At 41.5% G+C, this 19,218-nt stretch overlaps 1 protein-coding gene across 2 annotated transcripts in view; it reads right to left on the bottom strand.

Annotated features, from left to right (window-relative positions):
* The window catches only part of EP300 (E1A binding protein p300), an 89,863-nt gene that overhangs the window by 51,754 nt on the left and 18,891 nt on the right, over positions 1 to 19,218 (bottom strand). For both annotated transcript variants that reach the window (XM_054469909.2, XM_054469910.2), the window contains exons 2-4: positions 12,083 to 12,717; positions 3,844 to 4,020; positions 2,141 to 2,402 (exon numbers count right to left, since the gene is read on the bottom strand). In XM_054469909.2, the coding sequence (XP_054325884.1) occupies positions 2,141 to 2,402; positions 3,844 to 4,020; positions 12,083 to 12,717 (1,074 nt within the window). The remainder of the gene's footprint in view (positions 1 to 2,140; positions 2,403 to 3,843; positions 4,021 to 12,082; positions 12,718 to 19,218) is intronic.

The following is a 19,218-nucleotide window of genomic DNA, read 5'->3' as shown; positions in this document are numbered from 1 at the left end:
AGAAAAAATTGTTTTTCAAGAGCAGGTTAATGTTTTTACATTAATAATAGCTAACTTGTTGACCACTTAATAAGTAACATAAATGCATTAACTTATTTCATCTTCCTAACAGCCCTATAAGGTAGCTCCTATTAATACTCAGAATTCACAGTCAAGAAAGGCAAAAAGAATGGGTAAGCAATTTGCACAAAGTCACAGAGTACTCAAAGTGAGATTCAACCTCAAGCAGTCTGGCTCTAGAGCCCTCATTTTTCATCATGCTATACAACCTTCTTTATTCTAAGCAAATGTACTCTAAACCAATGTTATGACACACATGCCTATAAGAACACTTTTTAATGACTTCATACAAATTGTATTAGATCGGGTAAAAATGATTGCAGTAAACTGTATTAAATTGAACACTTGCCTACATGACAGTTAGCAAACCCTCAATAACATTTAAAGTATGCTATGCTAGGGCAAATAAAAATCAGTCTATGAGGATCACCACACGGGAAGACCTTTAAAATTTATTCTCTTCTCATATCCTTACATACTTGCTCACAAAAATGATACCGTTTTGCCCAGGCGCGGCGGCTCACGCCTGTAATCCCAGCACTCTGGGAGGCCGAGGCGGGCGGATCACGAGGTCAGGAGATAGAGACCATCCTAACACAGTGAAACCCCGTCTCTACCAAAAACACAAAAAAAATTAGCCGGGCATGGTGGCAGGCGCCTGTAGTCCCAGCTACTCGGGAGGCTGAGGCAGGAGAATGGCATGAACCTGGGAGGCGGAGCTTGCAGTGAGCCGAGATCATGCCACTGCACTCCAGCCTGGGCAACAGAGCGAGACTCCATCTCAAAAAAAACAAAAAACAAAAAACTGTATTTTTATCATTTCCTAAAATAATGTCACTATCAGTAAAGGAGTCTCAAAATTGATTTTGTTTATGGCAGCTTTATCCATAATTGCCACAGAATGGACGCAGCCAAGATGACCTTTACCGAGTGAGTTAACTGTGATGATGCATTTAGACAATGGAATTTTTAAAATGCTTTGGGGTATAAATATTTTTTAAATTGCACATATTGGCCGAGCGCGGTGGCTCACGCCTGTAATCCCAGCACATTGGGAAGCCAAGGCAGGCAGACCACAAGGTCAGGAAATCGAGACAATCCTGGCCAACACGGTGAAACCCCGTCTCCACTAAAAATACAAAAAATTAGCCTGGCATGGTGATAGGCGCCTGCCTGTAGTCCCAGCTACTTGGGAGGCTGAGGTGGGAGAATGGCGTGAACCTGGGAGGTGGAGTTTGCAGTGAGCCGAGATTGTGCCACCACACTCCAGCCTGGGCAACAGAGTGAGACTCTGTCTCAAAAAACAAATAAATAAAATAAAATAATTTAAAAAAATTGCACATATTTATGTACACTTTTTTTGAAGCAGGGTTTGGTTCTATCATCCAGGCTGGAGTGCAGTGGTATGATGTCGAATCACACCAACCCCCGCCCTCTTGGGCTCAAGCCATCCTCCCACCTCAATCTCCCAAGTAGCTGGGACTACAGGAACACACCCAGACATCTGGCTGATTTTCTTTAGTATTTTTTTGTAGAGATGAGGTTTCACCATATTGACCAGGCTGGTCTTGAACTCCTCACCTCAAGTGATCTGCCCACCTCAGTCTCCCGAAGTGCTGGGATGACAGGCATGAGCCACTGCGCCCAATCTTTTTTAAAGACATGGTCTCACATTGTCACTCAGGCTGGAGTACAGTGGTGCAATCATAGCCCCCTGCAGCCTTGACTTCCTGGGCTCAAGCAATCCTCCTTCCTCAGCCTTCTTAGTCCCTCAGCTAGGACTACAGGTGCACCACCACGCCCGGCGAGGTCTTGCTATGTTGTCCAGGCTGGTCACAAACTCCTGGCCTCAAGCAATCCTCCCCATGTGGCCTACCAAAGTGCTGGGATTATAAGTGTGAGCCACGACACCTGGTCTAATGTACACATTTTGGTGACTTTGTATATACATAGACATCATCACCACAATTAAGGTACTAAACATATCCATTACCAGAAAATAGACTTGATCACATTTTCCTTCTTCTCCCTGGCTGTAAAAATTAATTGCTAAGTACAGTAACCCTGTGGGTCCACTTACCTTGGCAAGACTTGCCTGACTGGCAGTGTGTCATGTGGTTTAGGACATTCTTCATTGTGCGACAGTGGGGAAGGTTGCACTGCCTCACTTCCCCATTGGCCTGTTCCCGGCGCTGGCACTTGTGAGCATGCAAAAGGAGAACAAGTTGCTGCTGGATGAGCTTGCGCTTCTCTGGATCAGCTGTATGTGCTCCAGAACCCATCCCTTGGGCAACTGGAGTGACCAGGCCTGGCTGCTGGACCTGCGGGGCTGGCTGTTGACCCTGAGAGATATAGCAATGTATTTAATGGTAGGAGTCATAATGTGCTATGTCTTAATAAATAGAGATGTGGATATTTCCAATGAAAACCTTTATGGGTAGTCTACTATAAGCCAGACTCCATTTTTTGACACAGGGAATTCATAAACCATGGCTCCTATCTTTAAGAAGCTCAATTTAATAAGAAAAAAAAAATGACATTACGAAGTGATATAAGTATGTATAATATACAGAGAGCAAAAGCAGAGAGAAAGACATGGTAAACTCCAGTGGGCGAGAGAAGGGTGAGAAGGTGTCTGTAGTTAAAAGCACACCCAAATTAGGTTTTAAAGAGCAATGAAGAACTCCTCAAGAGACTCAGCAGAGGGGTCTTTCAGGTTGGTGAAAAACTAGTTTTTCTAAACTCTGAGATAAATTTAGTTTTTTAAATTAAAAAGTGAAGATTTCAGGCCGGGCGCGATGGCTTACGCCTGTAACCCTAGCACGTTGGGAGGCCGAGGTGGGCAGATCACCTGAGGTCGGGAGTTCGAGATCGGCCTGACCAACATGGAAAAACCCTGTCTCTACTAAAAATACAAAGTTAGCTGGGCATGATGGCACATGCCTGTAATCCCAGCTACTCAGAAGGCTGAGGCAGGAGAGTTGCTTGAACCCGGGAGGCGGAGGTTGCAGTGAGCCGAGATTGCATCACTGCACTCCAGCCTGGGCAACAAGAGCTAAACTCCGTCTCAAAAAAAAAAAAAAAAAAAAAAAAAAAAGTGAACATTTCTCAGGACAGAGATGACATGTTTCATTCATCTGTATAGCTCTAGTACTTGGCAGAGTATCTCAAATATGGGCAGTCCATAAACATAATGACACAAAGGACAAAACTAAAACATCTGAAAGAGAATTTTTTCAGACAATTTTTTTCCAAAGTTGAATGCAGACACATTTACTACTAGTAGTTTGACTGTACAAAAATAACACTAGAAGTTCCTGAAAATTTTATTTAACAAAAATCACTGTTTAAAACAATACATTACTTTTGAGAGGGAATTTACTTGGGTGTAGTAGAATCAAATAATATCGGTAAATATGGTCACTGAGAGTTCGGATCCTTTGCCAGAGATTCCTTCCCCTAAAACTGAAAGGTTCCACTTTCGTATCCTATGGAAATCCTCACAAGACCAAGCTGCTGAATGGCAGGCCACTAAAACTTCATTGTAGCAGTCCACTTACTCCTGTTTGGATCAACATGCTCACTGATCAATAACCACATGGAACAAAAACAGAGAAATGGAAAGGAAGCACAAGCCTCCTCAAAGGGAGCATCAAGTACATATCAATTTAGGCTCCTAGTGTGTACAAATCCCAGCATACCTAACAGAAGGGTGAAAGTTTAACACAATTCTTTTGTCAAAATGCCAGTTTGAAAACAAGTCTGTAATGGATTAGTACTCACCATGTTGGGCATTCCTCCACCAGGAACTGTCTTTTTGTCCATAGCAAATGGAGATAAGTTATTTGATAGTACAGTTTTTGTCTGAATCTGGAGACCAAGGCCACTGGCACCAATCTGCTGTCCAGGATTCTGAGTATATGGTGAACCATAAGGATTGGGGTTGTTCATCATTCCCATCTAAGAGTAAGAAACAAAAGAAAACAAAATGAGCGATAAAATTTAAGACATTATAATTCCTTTTCTGATTTTACTTCCTAGTTCACAAAGACAGTTTCAAAGGAAATTCTCAGCTTCTATTAGAAAACACACTACAGCTTGGGCAACGTGGCAAAACCCCATCTCTACTAAAAAATACAAAAATCAGCTGGGCATGGTGGTGCATGCCTATAGTCCCAGCTAATTGGAAGGCTAAAGTGGGAGGATCAGTGAAGCCTGGGAGGTAGAGGTTGTAGGGAGCCATGATCGCAAAAAACCAAGTGGCTGGGCCTGGCAACTCATACCTGTAATCCCACCACTTTGGGAGGCCAAGGTGGGAGGGTTTCTTGAGGCTAGGAGTTTGAGAACAGCCTGGGGAACATGGTGAAACCCCATTGGTACCAAAATACAAAAAAACAAAAACCAAAAAAACAGCCAGGCACGGTGGCTCACACCTGTAATCTCAGCACTTTGGGAGGCCGAGGCGGGCGGATCATGAGGTCAGGAGATCGAGACTATCCTGGCTAACACAGTGAAACCCCGTCTCTACTAAAAATACAAAAAATTAGCCGGGTGTGGTGGCGGGCACCTGTAGTCCCAGCTACTCAGGAGGCTGAGGCAGGAGAATGGAGTGAACCCAGGAGGCGGAGATTGCAGTGAGCCGAGATCACGCCGCTGCACTCCAGCCTGGGCGACAGAGTGAGACTCCATCTCAAAAAAAAAAAAAAAAAAAAAAAAAGGAAAGAAAAGAAAAGCTGGATGTGGTGGCATGTGCCTATGGTCCCAGCTACTCAGGAGGCTGAGGGAGGAGGATCACCTGAGCCTGGGAGGTTGAGGCTGCAAGTGAGCCATGATCAGGCCACTGCACTCCAGCCTCGGCAACAGAGTGAGACCCTGTCTCCAAAACAAAAACAAATAAACAAAAAAACCCACTATACAAAGTATGCTAATGACAATACATTTTCAAGATTGAGATCAAAATTAAGATTTAGGGGCCTTGGGTATGGTAAATTTACAGAGCTACTTTTGTAAATATTTGAAATAAAGATGTTTTAGAAATACTTTTAATCATCTTCATTTAATTATATCCGTTAAACAAGGTTTGCCAGTCATTTCCATTAAGTCACACTTGATGCTATATGGCGAATTCAACTTAATAAGCCATCTAACCTCTTTGTCATGTTCAAGCATTTGAATGTTTTCTTCTTCTTTTTGACTATTAAAAAATAGAGACAGGGTCTTGCCATGTTGCCCAGGCTGGTCTCAAACTCCCGGGCTCTAGCAGTCCTCCCATCTCAGCTTCCCAAAGTGCTGGGATTATAGGTGTGAACCACCACGCTTGGCCTCATTTGAATAATTATTCCTGTATTTTGTTTGTATAAAAAGTAGAAAACTGATGGTTTGGGAATATGTCCTTTTTTGTGTAGGGATACTGATGACAGTGTTTTTTAAAACTTCTGATTCTGACTCCTTTACATAGAGCATGCGAAAGTCCAGGCTCCACACTATTCCTTGCTGTTTTAAACCTAGCTGCTCTATTAAGTCACCTGCTTGGCCCTTCAAGTCATTTGACTTTGCAACCCTTATGTACTTTTCTGTTTTTGAGACAAAGTCTCGCTCTGTCGCCCAGGCTGGAGTGCAGTGGTGCAATTTCGGCTCACTGCAACCTCTGCCTCCTGGGTTCAAGCGGTTACCCTGCCTCAGCCTGAGTAGCTGGGACTACAGGCGTGCGCCACCACACTCAGCTAATTTTTTTACTTTCAGTGGAGACAGGGTTTCGCCATGTTGGCAAGGCTGGCCTCGAACTCCTGACCTCAAGTGATCTGCCCGCCTCGGCCTCCCAAAGTGCTGGGATTACAAGTGTTAGCCACTGTGCCGGCTCCCTATGTACTTTAAAAAGTAGTTTCTTTTCTATATTTATGTTAAATTCACCTGGAGCCATTATACTATAATAATAATTAATTGAAAAACAGCATTATTCTAAAGTCAAACGTTTTACTGATAATGAAAGTTATAAAAATGCATTTTCATTAATCTTTCAAATTATTTTAGAATAATTCAAAATGGGGTCAACTTCACATCCCAAACAAAGTTTGAAGCCACCGTCCTCTTCTGCCAAATTACACATAGGATCCCAACTATAAGTCACCATCACTACTAGAAACACTGAGCAAGCACTCAGAATAACTCAAGATGCTATAGCTGCTGCCCAATTAAAGGATTCATACCAGATTTCTCTGTCTGCCAAGACCAATCAAAGGGTCCTTCAATTCTACCTCTAAAAGCACACATAGACACTAAAACCCTTCCCATGTATTCCTACCCACTATGGCTGTCTTAACTCAAACCTATCACAGTGCTTGTACAGACTGTGGACAACAGGTTTGCCTGTCTTATGTTTTCACCTGCCTCTATAAAAGAAAAAAATCAACCCCACAGTACATATACCAAAGCCTTTATGAAGTCTGACTACCTATCTATGGTATCTTATATATTTCTTGTACTGATTTCTTAAAGTCTGAAAGTATCATGCTCCTTGAGCCTCCAGCATTTGCCTCAAGCTTTTCCCTTTCCCTACGACTGAACAGTAGCACATTTCCTTTCCTATTTGACTCCTTAATGCTAACCTGGAAATAAACACCAAGTTCACAGAGAGGCATTTTCTGTTGGTTCCTTAGATAGTACAACCTAACTAAGAAACACCTGCAGATTCTACTCATCCTTATAATTTCAAATGTTACTACCTCTGTGAAGCATCTGTTTTAGACAGGTATAGAGCTCTTAATAAAATTTTTCTTTTACATTTTCTATAAAAAGACAGGGTCTCACTCTCTTGCCTAGGCTGGAGTGCAGTCGCATTATCATAGCTCACTATAATTCCGAACCTCTGGGCTCAAGCAATTCTCCCATCTCAGCCTCCCAAGTAGATGGGACTACAAGCTTGCACCACCATGCCCAGCTAATTTTTGTTTATTTTTGTAGAAATGTTGCCCAGGAGTTGACTGAACTCCTAGCCTCACGCAATCCTTCTGCCTAAGTGCTGGGATTACAGGCATCTCCCACCATGCCTGGGCTAAAATTCGTTCTTTAAATCATATGCAATATCTATACTCTGCAAATCTATGAATATGACATCTTTTTCGGTTCAGCGGCTTGCCTCTATTAAAAAAAAGACAAAAAAATTTAAATTAATCTTCTTTATGCTATTACCAAAAAATGAAAAAAAAAAAAGTTAAAGAATATTTTCATTTTCCAGATGAAATTCAGAGACTAAGGTAATTTACAAGAATGATTTACAAGTAATTTACAAGTGGCAGTTTGATGGAAGCATAAAAGAATGAGGTGGCCTGAAATGAGAAGCATTCAGAGAAGATAATTTCTTGGTAGGGCACGGTGGCTCACGCCTGTAATCCCAGCACTTTGAGAGGCGGAGGTGGATGGATCACCTGAGGTCAGGAGTTTGAAACCAGCCTGGCCAACATGGTAAAACCCTGTCTCTACTAATAATACAAAAATTATCTGGGCGTGGTAGCACACACCTGTAATCCCAGCTACCCGGGAGACTGAGGCAGGAGAATCACTTAAACCTGGGAGGCAGAGGTTGCAGTGAGCCAAGATTGGGCCATTGCACTCCAGCCTGGGCGACAAAAACGAAACTGTCTCCAAAAAAAAAAAAAGAAAGAAAGAAAAAAACCTTCTTGATTCTATGTAAATATGGCCAAAAGATTGCAGGGGCAATAGAATGCAGAAACAGGTTTAAATCAAGTCCAGGCTACTTTTGGTAGTTACAAATCTGACTGCAAGTGCTGCTGCTACCTGTGTTTTTTTTTTAAAGTACAAGTATTTATCCTATGTGGCTCCAATAATATCCATACCTATACATGGGGGAGTTGTTTAACCTGTTTCTTATTAGCATGAAAATTCATGATAGACATAGTATGGAAGTCATTCTATCACAGAACCCGCATGATAAACAATAAAAGACTAAGACAATAAATTATGCCCTCAAGAGTCCTATTATCTGAATCAACAAAACGTTGGAATTTCTAAGCTATGTTGTTGTCTCTTGTTAATAAATGTAATGTCTTTATCCAAATATTTCCCCAAACAATCTGGTCCTTCATGATTGCATGCCTTGCCTGCCTAGACCAACTGAATTTCAACCAGTTCCTGACACTGCTTGTTCCCTTAATCACGATGCATTACCTGGAAACTCCAAGCTCCTCTATGGCAAACTATGGGTTTAAATACACAGACTACACTGATTGCTGATCAGCTGGCAGTAATTTCTTCCTGACACTTTTGGTCACGGTGACCAAAAACGATTCTCTAGCTGTTGTTTTTCCATCTCCCACAGAGATCTGCTGAGGAGTTAGAAAATAAAACAACCTCCAGATCATTGCCCCTTCTATCTCCTGAGCTCCCCTTCTTTACTCCCCACACTAAATGTAATAAGGAAGATTTTGTACTTAATTTCTGCTACATTATAGTTATTTGATCTTGTTTCTTTCTCCATAGCTAATATGCTCCAGATGTCCAATTACCCACCACCATACAAATAGCTACCTAAACTAAAAAGGAGAGGGTGAGGAAGCCACACAGAGTTCTAGGCAGCTACAAGAAATGGGTCCTGCAGACAACTATTCTTTCTTTTTTGGGAAAAAAAAAAAAAAAAAAAAAAGAGAGACAAGAAAAAAGAAAAGTAGTGATGGGGTCTCATCATGTTGCCCAGGCACATCTCGAACTTCTGGCTTCAAGAGATCCTCCTGCCTCAGCCTCCCAAAGTGGTAAGAATACAGATGTGAGCCACTGAGCCATGCCTATTTTTTCTTCTTGAAAAAAATGTGGCCAGGCTTAGTGGCTCCTGTCTGTAATCTGAGCACTTTGGAAAACCAAGGCAGGTAGATCGCTTGATGCCAGGACAACATAGTGCGCCAGGGCAACATAGTGAGACCCTGTCTCAACAAAAATAAAAATAACTGGCAGGGCATGACAGTCCTTGTAGTACCAGCTACTTAGGAGGCTGAGATAGGAGGATCGCTTAAGCCTGGGAGATCAAGGCTGCAAGTGAGCTGTGATGGTGCCACTGCACTCCAGCCTGGGTGACAGAAAGAGATCCTGTCTCAAAAACAAAAGTAACTTAAAACATTCTGGCTTTGATTAGTTTATGCTGAATCTAAAGATTGGGGTAAAAGGCAGTATGATCCAAGTTTCTTCCCATAAATCAACATGGGTCAGACTTTTGGAAGACAGCTGTAGTAGTAACGTCACCACCTGCCTGCACATCCTGAACCACAGATTCATCCATGAAAAGAACTGTGTGCAAAAGCTGATGTCATTTGCCAACAGGGTTACAGTCATCAAATCATACTGAAAACTTCCTTACACCTTAAATCCTAACTCTTAAACATCACAAGTCTTAGGAGTTTAAGAAATGTAATGAGTATAATTCACTCTACAAGATAATTTTAGGACTTGGTACAGTGGAAGGGCAACTGCTGGTGTGGGTGTGCCATGACACAAGGATAATTTTTTTTTTTGGTAGAGATGGGGGTCTCACTATGTTGCTGGGGCTGGTCTGGAATGATTCTAGGTGTGAAGCACTGCAACCAGCCTTAAGTGGTTATCTTATCCTAAACCTACATAACTTAAAAAAATTTTTAAATTTATTAAACATTTAAAGCTCCCTCATTTGTCAAATACTGATATAAGTACTCTACAAATATCAATATAGGTGGGCTCATTTAAAATAAGGAAACAGGACCAGGTGCAGTGGCTCACGCCTATAGTCCCAACACTTTGGGAGGCCAAGGTGGGCAGATCACTTGAGGTCAGGAGTTCACAACGAGCCTGGGCAACACGGTGAAACTCCTTCTCTACTAAAAATACAAAAATTAGCCAGGCTTGGTGGTGCATGCCTGTAATCCCAGCTACTTGGAGGCTGAGGCAGGAGAACTGCCTGAACCCGGAGGGCAGAGGTTGCAGCGATCCAAGATCACGCCACTGCACTCCAGCATGGGCAACAGCAAGACTCGGTCTCAAAATAAAAATCAAATAAGGAAATAAAATATCGTTTAACAGAAGTTTAAAATTTGAATTCCTCCTTCTCATCAAAATACAAGCTCCACAAGGACAGGGATTTGTTTTGTTCACTTCTATATAAACCCAGTTTCTGAAAGAAATTAAGATTATAACCATAATAGTCCCACACCCCCAAGCAGATGTCAATGAGCCTTTCCTTATTTTTCTCCATAGCACCTACCTGGCATACTCTAAAATTTATACCTTATGTACAGAGTAGAAAGTAGGTTACATAAAATAAGTTCATTCACTACTTTAACCCTAAAGTATTTTGTCCACCAGTGAGGGTTTATTGTTAAGTCTGTCATCCCTCCTCTCCATAACAGAATATAAACATCAGTGGCAAGGGCTTTATCTCTTCATAGCTATGTTCCTAGATCCTAGAAAAGGTACTTAATAATTTACCTTGTTGTTTCTGGTTCTCACTCCAAATATTCTAAGTAAACTACACTGACACAGCAATCTAAAAGTGTCAGAAACTGGGTGCAGTGGCTCACACCTGTAATCCTGGCACTCTGGGAGGCTGAGACAAGGGGATCACTTGAGCCCAAGAGTAGTTTAAGATTAGCCTGAGCAACATAGTGAGACCCCATCTCTTTAAAAAAAAAAAAAAAATCAGCCAGGCATGGTGGTATGTGCCTTTAGTTCCAGCTACTCAGAAGGCTGAGGCGAGAAGACTGTTTAAGCCTGGTAGGTTGAGGCTGCAGTAAGCCATTATTAGGCCAGCGCACTCCAGCCTGGGTGACAGAGCAAGACCTTGTCTCAAAAAAAAAAAAAAAAAAGTGGCAGGGGGTAAGGGACAGAAAGGGAGAATCTACAAAGAAGGAATGCTAAAACAGAATCCTAACTTGTCAATATTCTTGCAGCAAAAAAAAATTTAAGGTTTTTGAATTCCTACATGTCACCTCAGTTCCCCCCAACACAAGTTTGTCCATCTGTCCTCAATTCACACTTGCATTTTCTGTCACCATCAAGGTTCTCTTTTTTTTCCCCCCCTTAAATAGAAGATGGGGTCAATGCTACCTGGTTGGTCTCTTAACTCCTGGGCTCAAGCGATCCTCTAGCCTTGGCTTCCCAAGTGCTGGGATTACAGGCATGAGCCACTGCATCCAAGATTCTCAGGAACACAGAAGTCCTGATGTCTGCTCAAATTATTCCTGTTACAGAGAAAGCTTGCTCTTGACTCCTTGTGAAAATCATACCTATCTCCAATTTCATCTTCCAAGTGAAGCCATCTCTCATTCAACAAAAACTAACTACATGCCAGGCACTGGCAACCATAGTGTGATCCCATTTTAAGAAAAACAGATAAAATATGTAAAGAAAAATATGAAGAAATAAGCACTAAAGTATGTGTGATTATGTCTTATTTATGTATACAGGATACACATTTAAAAGTTTAAAATATTTTTAATATACTTAGCATTCTCTAGTTAATAAAGCTAACAGAAGTCTTTGGCCAAGTTCTGGTTCACTGAAACATCTACACTGTTGAGGTTTCACATAAACAAATGCACCTTAATTTCCATCAACCAATAAAGAAAAATAACAGTTAATACATTTCTCAGAATAAATGTATCTCTTGAAAACCAGGGACATTCAAAGCAATAGGAACAAATGGAGTCTCCATCTGAAGATAGTGTAATGCCAGCCATCTCAAAACCGTAATTTTATAAGGAGGCTACAAGGCTAAACTGGACTTGGAAATGAGATAAAAACATTCCAATACTTGTGCCAGAGAGAACCAGCATTAGCCAGCAATCATATGGAAGTACGAAGTTATAGAATACCAGTTGTAAAATAAACGTTTTACTTAAATACAGGCACTTCTTAAAACTTATGACAGCACAGTAAATTCCTGGTATGTAATAGTGGAAACTGCAATACAATGTAAGGCAAACCCCCCATCCATCAAGACAATACTCGCATGCCGATTGTACACACAAACCAAAACTGTACTTACCTTAAGAGGCTGGGGACCTCTCAATCCTGTTTGTCCTCCCATCTGGGGAGAGCCCTGCTGAAGAGGCTCAGTCAGTAAGTTGCCAGCACTTCCCATGCCTGGGTTTGGGTACTGCATATTCTGTCGCCCTCGGCCTGCTCCAATTGAACCGTTCATGACTTGATTAGGCATTATCCCTTGTCCATTGCCTGCAGCCAACATTCCAGGATTCATGCCAGCATTCATCCCTGTGTTCATTCCCATGGCAGGCTGATTTACTGGACTGTTCATCATACCTGTTGACTGCGCAGGACCCTGATTTGGTCCACTAGTGCCCATCCCCATGTTGGGAGAAGTCAAGCCTGCCTGTGTCATTGGGCTTTTGACCATGCTATTTATCAAACCTAATCCAGGACTGTTCTGTTGGGCCTGGCTGGCCATGACTTGACCTGAGCCACCAACTCCCATATTGAGGTTAGGGGAACTACCAGATCGCAGCAATTCTGACAGCTGTTTATGTTTAGAAGCTGCATCTTGTACTATGCCAAGACTTGTCTGAAGCTGATTAATATCACCACCATTGGTTAGTCCCAATTCTGTAGAGTTGATTAATTCATCTGGTAAGTCATGCTCCAAGTCAAATAGAGAGCCAAAATCTAAAAGCAAAGAGAAAAGACAAAGGTCAAAGTATGACAAAACCAAAATAAAAAACTGCTCTATATTTTATTCTTACTAAGCATTAAATATCATTTCCAAACCTCACTCCATGTTTTTCTATTTATTTGAGACAGGGTCTTACTCTGTTGCACAGGCTGGAGTGCAGTGGAGCAATCTTGGCTCACTGTAAACCTCCATCCACAGGTTCAAGTGATTCTACCATCTCAGCCTCCCAAGTAGCTGTGACTACAGGTGCGCACCACCACACCCGGCTAAATTTTGGATTTTTAGTAGAGGCGGGGCTTGCCACGTTGACCTGGCTGGTCTTACACTCCTGAACTGAAGCTATCTGTCTGCATTGGCCTTCCAAAGTGCTAGGATTACAGGCGTGAGCCACCACACACAGCCCTATATATACACTACCTGTATTGTAGTTTTTTAGGTCATACTAAAACCATTTTATAGATTTTTTAAATTGAGGGGATATTTGGTTATATCAACAGACTTAAACACTTAAGAACTGTACCTAAAATTGGACCAAGGAAAAAAGGGATTCAAAGTACAACACCCTCCATCAATGATAGACTGGATAAAGAAAATGTGGCACATATACACCATGGAATACTATGCAGCCATAAAAAAGGATGAGTTCATGTCCTTTGCAGGGACAAGGATGAAGCCTGGAAACCATCATTCTCAGAAAACTAACACAGGAAAAGAAAACTAAACATCGCATGTTCTCACTCATAAGTGGGAGTTAAACAATACGAACACATGGACACAGAGAGGGGAACATCAGACACCAGGGCCTGTCGGGGGATGGGGGGCTAGGGGAGGGTAGCATTAAGACAAATACCTAATGTAGATGACGGACTGATGGGTGCAGCAAACCGCCATGGCACATGTATACCTATGTAACAAATCTGCACGTTCTGCACATGTATCCCAGAACTTAAAAGTATAATTAAAAAAAGAAAAAACATTCTAAATAATGTTATAGAATTAGCATAATAGTTGAAATAAAATTTTATTTTTTGTTAAAAAAAAATGCAACACCCATTATTACATGAGTTGCTAAAGGTTTGTATCCACAGTCATGGAAAAAAGAAATGCAATTAAACTGTGTTAATATTCCCAAGTTCCTTAGAAGAACAGTTAAAATATCTATACACAAACTAAACTCAGGATGGAAAGAAAACATTTTAAATATTGTAATACATAAAGACACACAACTGATACAAAAGACGCGTCATTTGTGGAACATTCAGTGTGTGCCCCAGTTAAGCACCATTTTTACCAAGTTCCTATATAGTACCTGCCTCAAAGTAGGCCTTCAACAGGTGGAGTTTTTGACCTGTAGCCTACAGAATAGCTTTCCTTAACCAAAGTCTAGCCAGAATAGGGTACAACACCATGCCTCTGGCTCCTTCACCATAAAAACCACCCCTACCAAAAACAGAGTGCAAGACCAGCCCTGGTAGCTCACATCTGTAATCTCAGTACTTTGGGAGGCCAAGGCAGGAGGAATTCTTCAGCCCAGGTCAACACAGCAAGACCCTGTCTCTACAAACAATAAAGTCAGCTGGGTGTGGCGGCACTAGGCTATAGTCCTAGCTACTCAGGAGGCTAAGGTGGGAGGATTACTTGAGTCCAGGAATTTGAGGTTGTAGTGAGCTCTAACTGCACAACTGCACTCCAGCCTGGGTGACAGAGCAAGATCCTGTCTCAAAAAAGAACAAACAAACAAAACTGGGTGCTAAGTATAGATTAATGCAGGGTTTCTCAACCCTGGCACCATTAACATTTTGAGCTATGTGATAATCCTTTGTTGTGGGTGGAGGGGGATTGTCTTGTGCCCTCTAATATCATCAGGAGACTCCTGGTCTTTCTACTTATGCCAGTAGCACCCATGTCCCAATTGTGACAATCAAAACTGTCTCCAGACATCACCAAACGTCCCCTGGGGGAAGAAAATTACTCCTGATTGACCTATTGACAGTATTAACCTATTATAGAAGTTATTTGAGTTTTCTTTCCTTTTAATTCTCTAAAGTAGTTTTCACATTAAAAAGGCATTACTGGGTGCTGGTCATAGTGGTACACACCTATAGTCCAAGCTACTCAGGAGGCTGAGGCAAGAGGATAGCTTGAGCCCAGGAATTCACATCAAGTCTGGACACTGTGAGACCCTGTCTACCAACAACAAAAAATTCACAGCTATTATCCTCTTAAAAAATGGTCCATCCCTTGAAGACAAAATATTGCCTTAATGGTCTACTTGACCCAATTATCTTGGTTCCTAAGTATAACTCTTCCTGTATGTGCCCTTCCTATTCTTGTAGTTTTTTTTTTTTTTTCCTTCCCAATCCTGCTCCTTCTGTATCTTTTAGCATTTTATCATGCCACTGAAATTATCTCTGGGTTTGCCTCCTCTCCTCTCCTTGCCAATCCTTGTGACCACCCCTCACTCCAACCATGCACTCTTTGTGAAGGACATGTTTTACCACTTATATACCAGCTCCTTGCCTACTGGCAACATAGTAAGCACATGGTCATATATTAACTAAACCAACATGTGGTCATATATGAACTAAGTCAAATTGTATCCCAAGATCTCAGGGCATAATTTAGAGTCCAGAGTTTTACAGAATTACTCTTTCCTTTTGAAATATCATATGGGCTCCTCCATCAAAAATGTGTCACAAGGCTGAGCACTTTGGCTCACAACCTGTAATCCCAGCACTTTGTGAGGCCAAGGAAGGCAGATGGCTTGAGCTCAGCAGACCAGCCTGGGCAACATGGAGAAAACCAAACTGTACAAAAAAATACAGAACTTAGCCAGGCCTAGTGGCCTGTGCCTGTGGTCTCAGCTACTAGGGAGGCTGAGGAAGGAGGATCGCAGCAGCTTGGGAAGTTGAGGCTGCAGTGAGCCGTGAATGCACCACTGCACTCTAGCCTGGGTGACAGAGCGAGAGCCTATCTCAAACAACAACAACAATAACACACACCCAAATGTGTAACAAAACTGACCTAAAACCACTATTCAAAAATGACTGCTTAATATACTGATATAGTTCCTTCATTATTTCTGTATATTCACGTGATTTACAAAACTGAGATCATACTTTATTTGCAATTTTTACTTTTCCCCTGGAGTATCCAAGAAAATATTTTATCATTAGCGTACTGAACATAGAGGGCAAAAAAATCTCGACTTTAGAAATTTTAAAAACAGGCAGTGATAAATTACAAAAGAAATCACAAACGAAACTGAGTAATAAAAAATATATTTCAAAACCTAAAGGCCTATGTTAGAAAACAAAGTTAAAAAGGCTGGGCGCGGTGGCTCACGCCTGTAATCCCAGCACTTTGGGAGGCTGAGGTGGGCGGATCACGAGGTCAGGAGATCGAGACCATCCTGAATAACACAGTGAAACCCTGTCTCTAATAAAAATACAAAAAATTAGCTGGGCGTGGTGGCAGGCACCTGTAGTCCCAGCTACTCGGGAGGCTGAGGCAGGAGAATGGCACGAACCCGGGAGGTGGAGTCTGCAGTGAGCCGAGATTGCGCCACTTCACTCCAGCCTGGGCGACAGAGCGAGACTCCGTCTCAAAAAAAAAAAAATAAAGTTACAAATTAATGAATTCTCCAGTGAGTCTCCTGTTGCTAAAAAATAGTGAATTAAGTATCCAAATTATATTAGAAAAACAGTAATACTAGGAAGAAGACAATCAAAGACAAAAGCATAAATGAAAGAGGAAATAAGAATATAACAGCATTACCAAAACTAGAAGTCAGTTTTTTGGAGTAACAAAAGATGAACTTCAAGAAGGTTAAGAAAAAAAGAAAATTAAAAGACAAAGCAATACTATTATAAACTTTATACAAATGAAGAAAATATACAAAATAAATAAATTCCAGAAAAAATACTCAAACCTTAATAAAAAAGAACATATAGGATATGTAATGTCCCAGTTTCTCCAACAAATCCATAGCATAAGTTGGGGGGGTGGGAATCCTGATTCAAACAAGCCAACTATAAACACACATTTTGAAATGAGAGTAAGAGATATTTATGTACAGACTGAGTAATGGGTGATATTAAGAAATCATTAACTTTATTGACTAACAATGGCATAATTTTAAAATAAATCCTTTTTACTGAAAGATATACAATGAAATATTTCTGGTGAAATGACATGGCTAGAATTTGCTTTAAAATACTCCAGCAAAAAAGGGGAGAAGCATAGTATAATATACTAGTAAATTTGAAGCTGGGTAATAGGCACATGGGATTTTTTTAAATAAAATATTCCATTAAATGGAAATTTCCCATTTATAAAAGTTTAAAAGAAAAACACATGGGAAGCCAGACCACTGTAATCCTACTGCTACTAGAGAAAATAAGCCCTTGGTTAATCTTTCCATAAAGAAAGCACCATATCCAAATTGTTTACAGGCATGCCCTACACCAAACTTACAAGGAAAATACAATTCAAGCTAACACAAATACTTCTTAAAAAAAACCAGAAATATTATAAAAATTACACATGGCCAATATAAGAAAAACATACGACAATCTTAATCTTCTTCATGGACACAGAAACAAGACTCTTTAAAAAGAGCAAACCAAAGTCTTAAAAATCATCATCAAGTTGGGATAATCCCAGGAATCCAGGGGAGACTAACATCTATAAACTGTCATTTGCCATAGTAACAAAGGATAAAGAAAATAAAAGATTCATCTTGGCCAGGCACAGTGGCTCACGCCTGTAATCCCAGCACTTTGGGAGGCCAAGGTGGGCAGATCACTTGAGGTCAGGAGCTCGAGACCAGCCTGGCCAATATAGTGAAACCCCGTCTCTACTAAAAACAAAACAAAACAAAAAATTAGCTGGGTGTGGTGGCTGGCGCCTGTAGTCCCAGCTGCTTGGGAGGCTGAAGCAGGGAATCGCTTGAACCCGGGGAAGCAGAGGTTGCAGTGAGCAGAGACAGTGCCACTGCACTCCAGGCTGGGTGATAGAGCGAGACTCTGTCTCACACACACACGTAAAAAAATAGGTGGCTGGGCGCGGTGGCTCACGCTTGTAATCCCAGCACTTTGGGAGGCCGAGGCAGGCATATCATGAGGTCAGTAGATCGAGACCACCCTGGCTAACACAGTGAAACCCCGTCTCTACTAAAAAGTACAAAAAATTAGCCGGGCGCGGTGGCGGATGCCTGTAGTCCCAGCTACTCGGGAGGCTGAGGCAGGAGGATGGCGTGAACCCGGGAGGCAGAGCTTGCAGTGAGTGGGGATCGCGCCACTGCACTCCAGCCTGGGCGACAGAGTGAGACTCTGTCTCAAAAAAAAAAAAAAAAAAAAAAAAAAAAGGTTACAAGTTCTAAAAAAGAAAAGAAAAGAGAAAAAAGTCCGGGCATGGTGGTTCTCACCTGTAATCCCAGCACTTTAGGAGGGCAAGGCAGGCGTTCACCTGAGGTCGGGTGTTTGAGACCAGCCTGAGCAACATGGAGAAACCCCGTCTCTACCAAAAATACAAAATTAGCGGTATGTGGTGGCGCAAGCCGTAACCTCAGCTACTCAGGAGGCTGAGGCAGGAGAATCGCTTGACTTGGGAGGCGGAGGTTGTGGTGAGCTGAGATAGTGCCATTGCACTCTAGCCTGGGTGACAAAAGCAAAGCTCTGACTCAAAAAAAAAAGAAGGAAAGAAAGAAAAAGGAAAAAGAAAGAAAACTTATCGTCTGCAGATAATATAACTATTGACACAGAAAGTTCAAAGCAAATACATATAACATCACACTATACCCCATGAATATACACAACTGTTGTCAATTTTAAAGAAATACACACAACTGGAAATTGTGAGAGGTTAGCAAGGTGACTGGTTATACCATAAATGTAAATATATCAAAGTGAATTTCTGTATGCTAGCAACAAATGGTTACAAATAATTTTTTAAATAATGTATAGCCGGGCACAGTGGCTCACGCCTGTACTCCCAGCACTTTGGGAGGCTGAGACAGGTGGACTGCTGGAGGTCAGGAGTTTGAGATCAGCCGAGACCAGCCTGGCCAACGTGGTGAAACCCGGTGTCCACTAAAAATACCAAAATTAGCTGTGCATGGTGGCACATGTGTAGTCCCAGCTACTCAGAAGGCTGAGGCACGAGAATCGCTTGAATCCAGGAGGCAGAGTTTGCAGTGAGCAGAGATTGTACCACTGCATTCCGGCCTGGGTGACAAGAGTGAGACTCTATCTCAAATTAAAAAAAAAAAAAAAAAAAAAAAAAAAAAAAAAAAAATTATAACATAGGGAAAAATTGACAATGTATAAAACAAGTGTAAACTCAAAAGTAAAGGCTGACTAAACAGAATATCTCAAACACTTAGACAGAAATCCTCAGTATTAAAGACATCATTCCCCAATACTGATCTACAGATTCAATGCAATATCAATCAAACTTCTAGAAGTTTGTAAAGAAACTGGACAAGATGATTC

Source organism: Pongo pygmaeus, chromosome 23 (assembly GCF_028885625.2).
Source record: "Pongo pygmaeus isolate AG05252 chromosome 23, NHGRI_mPonPyg2-v2.0_pri, whole genome shotgun sequence".
Lineage (NCBI taxonomy): Eukaryota > Metazoa > Chordata > Mammalia > Primates > Hominidae > Pongo > Pongo pygmaeus.
This window is presented reverse-complemented; position numbering and strand designations above follow the sequence as displayed.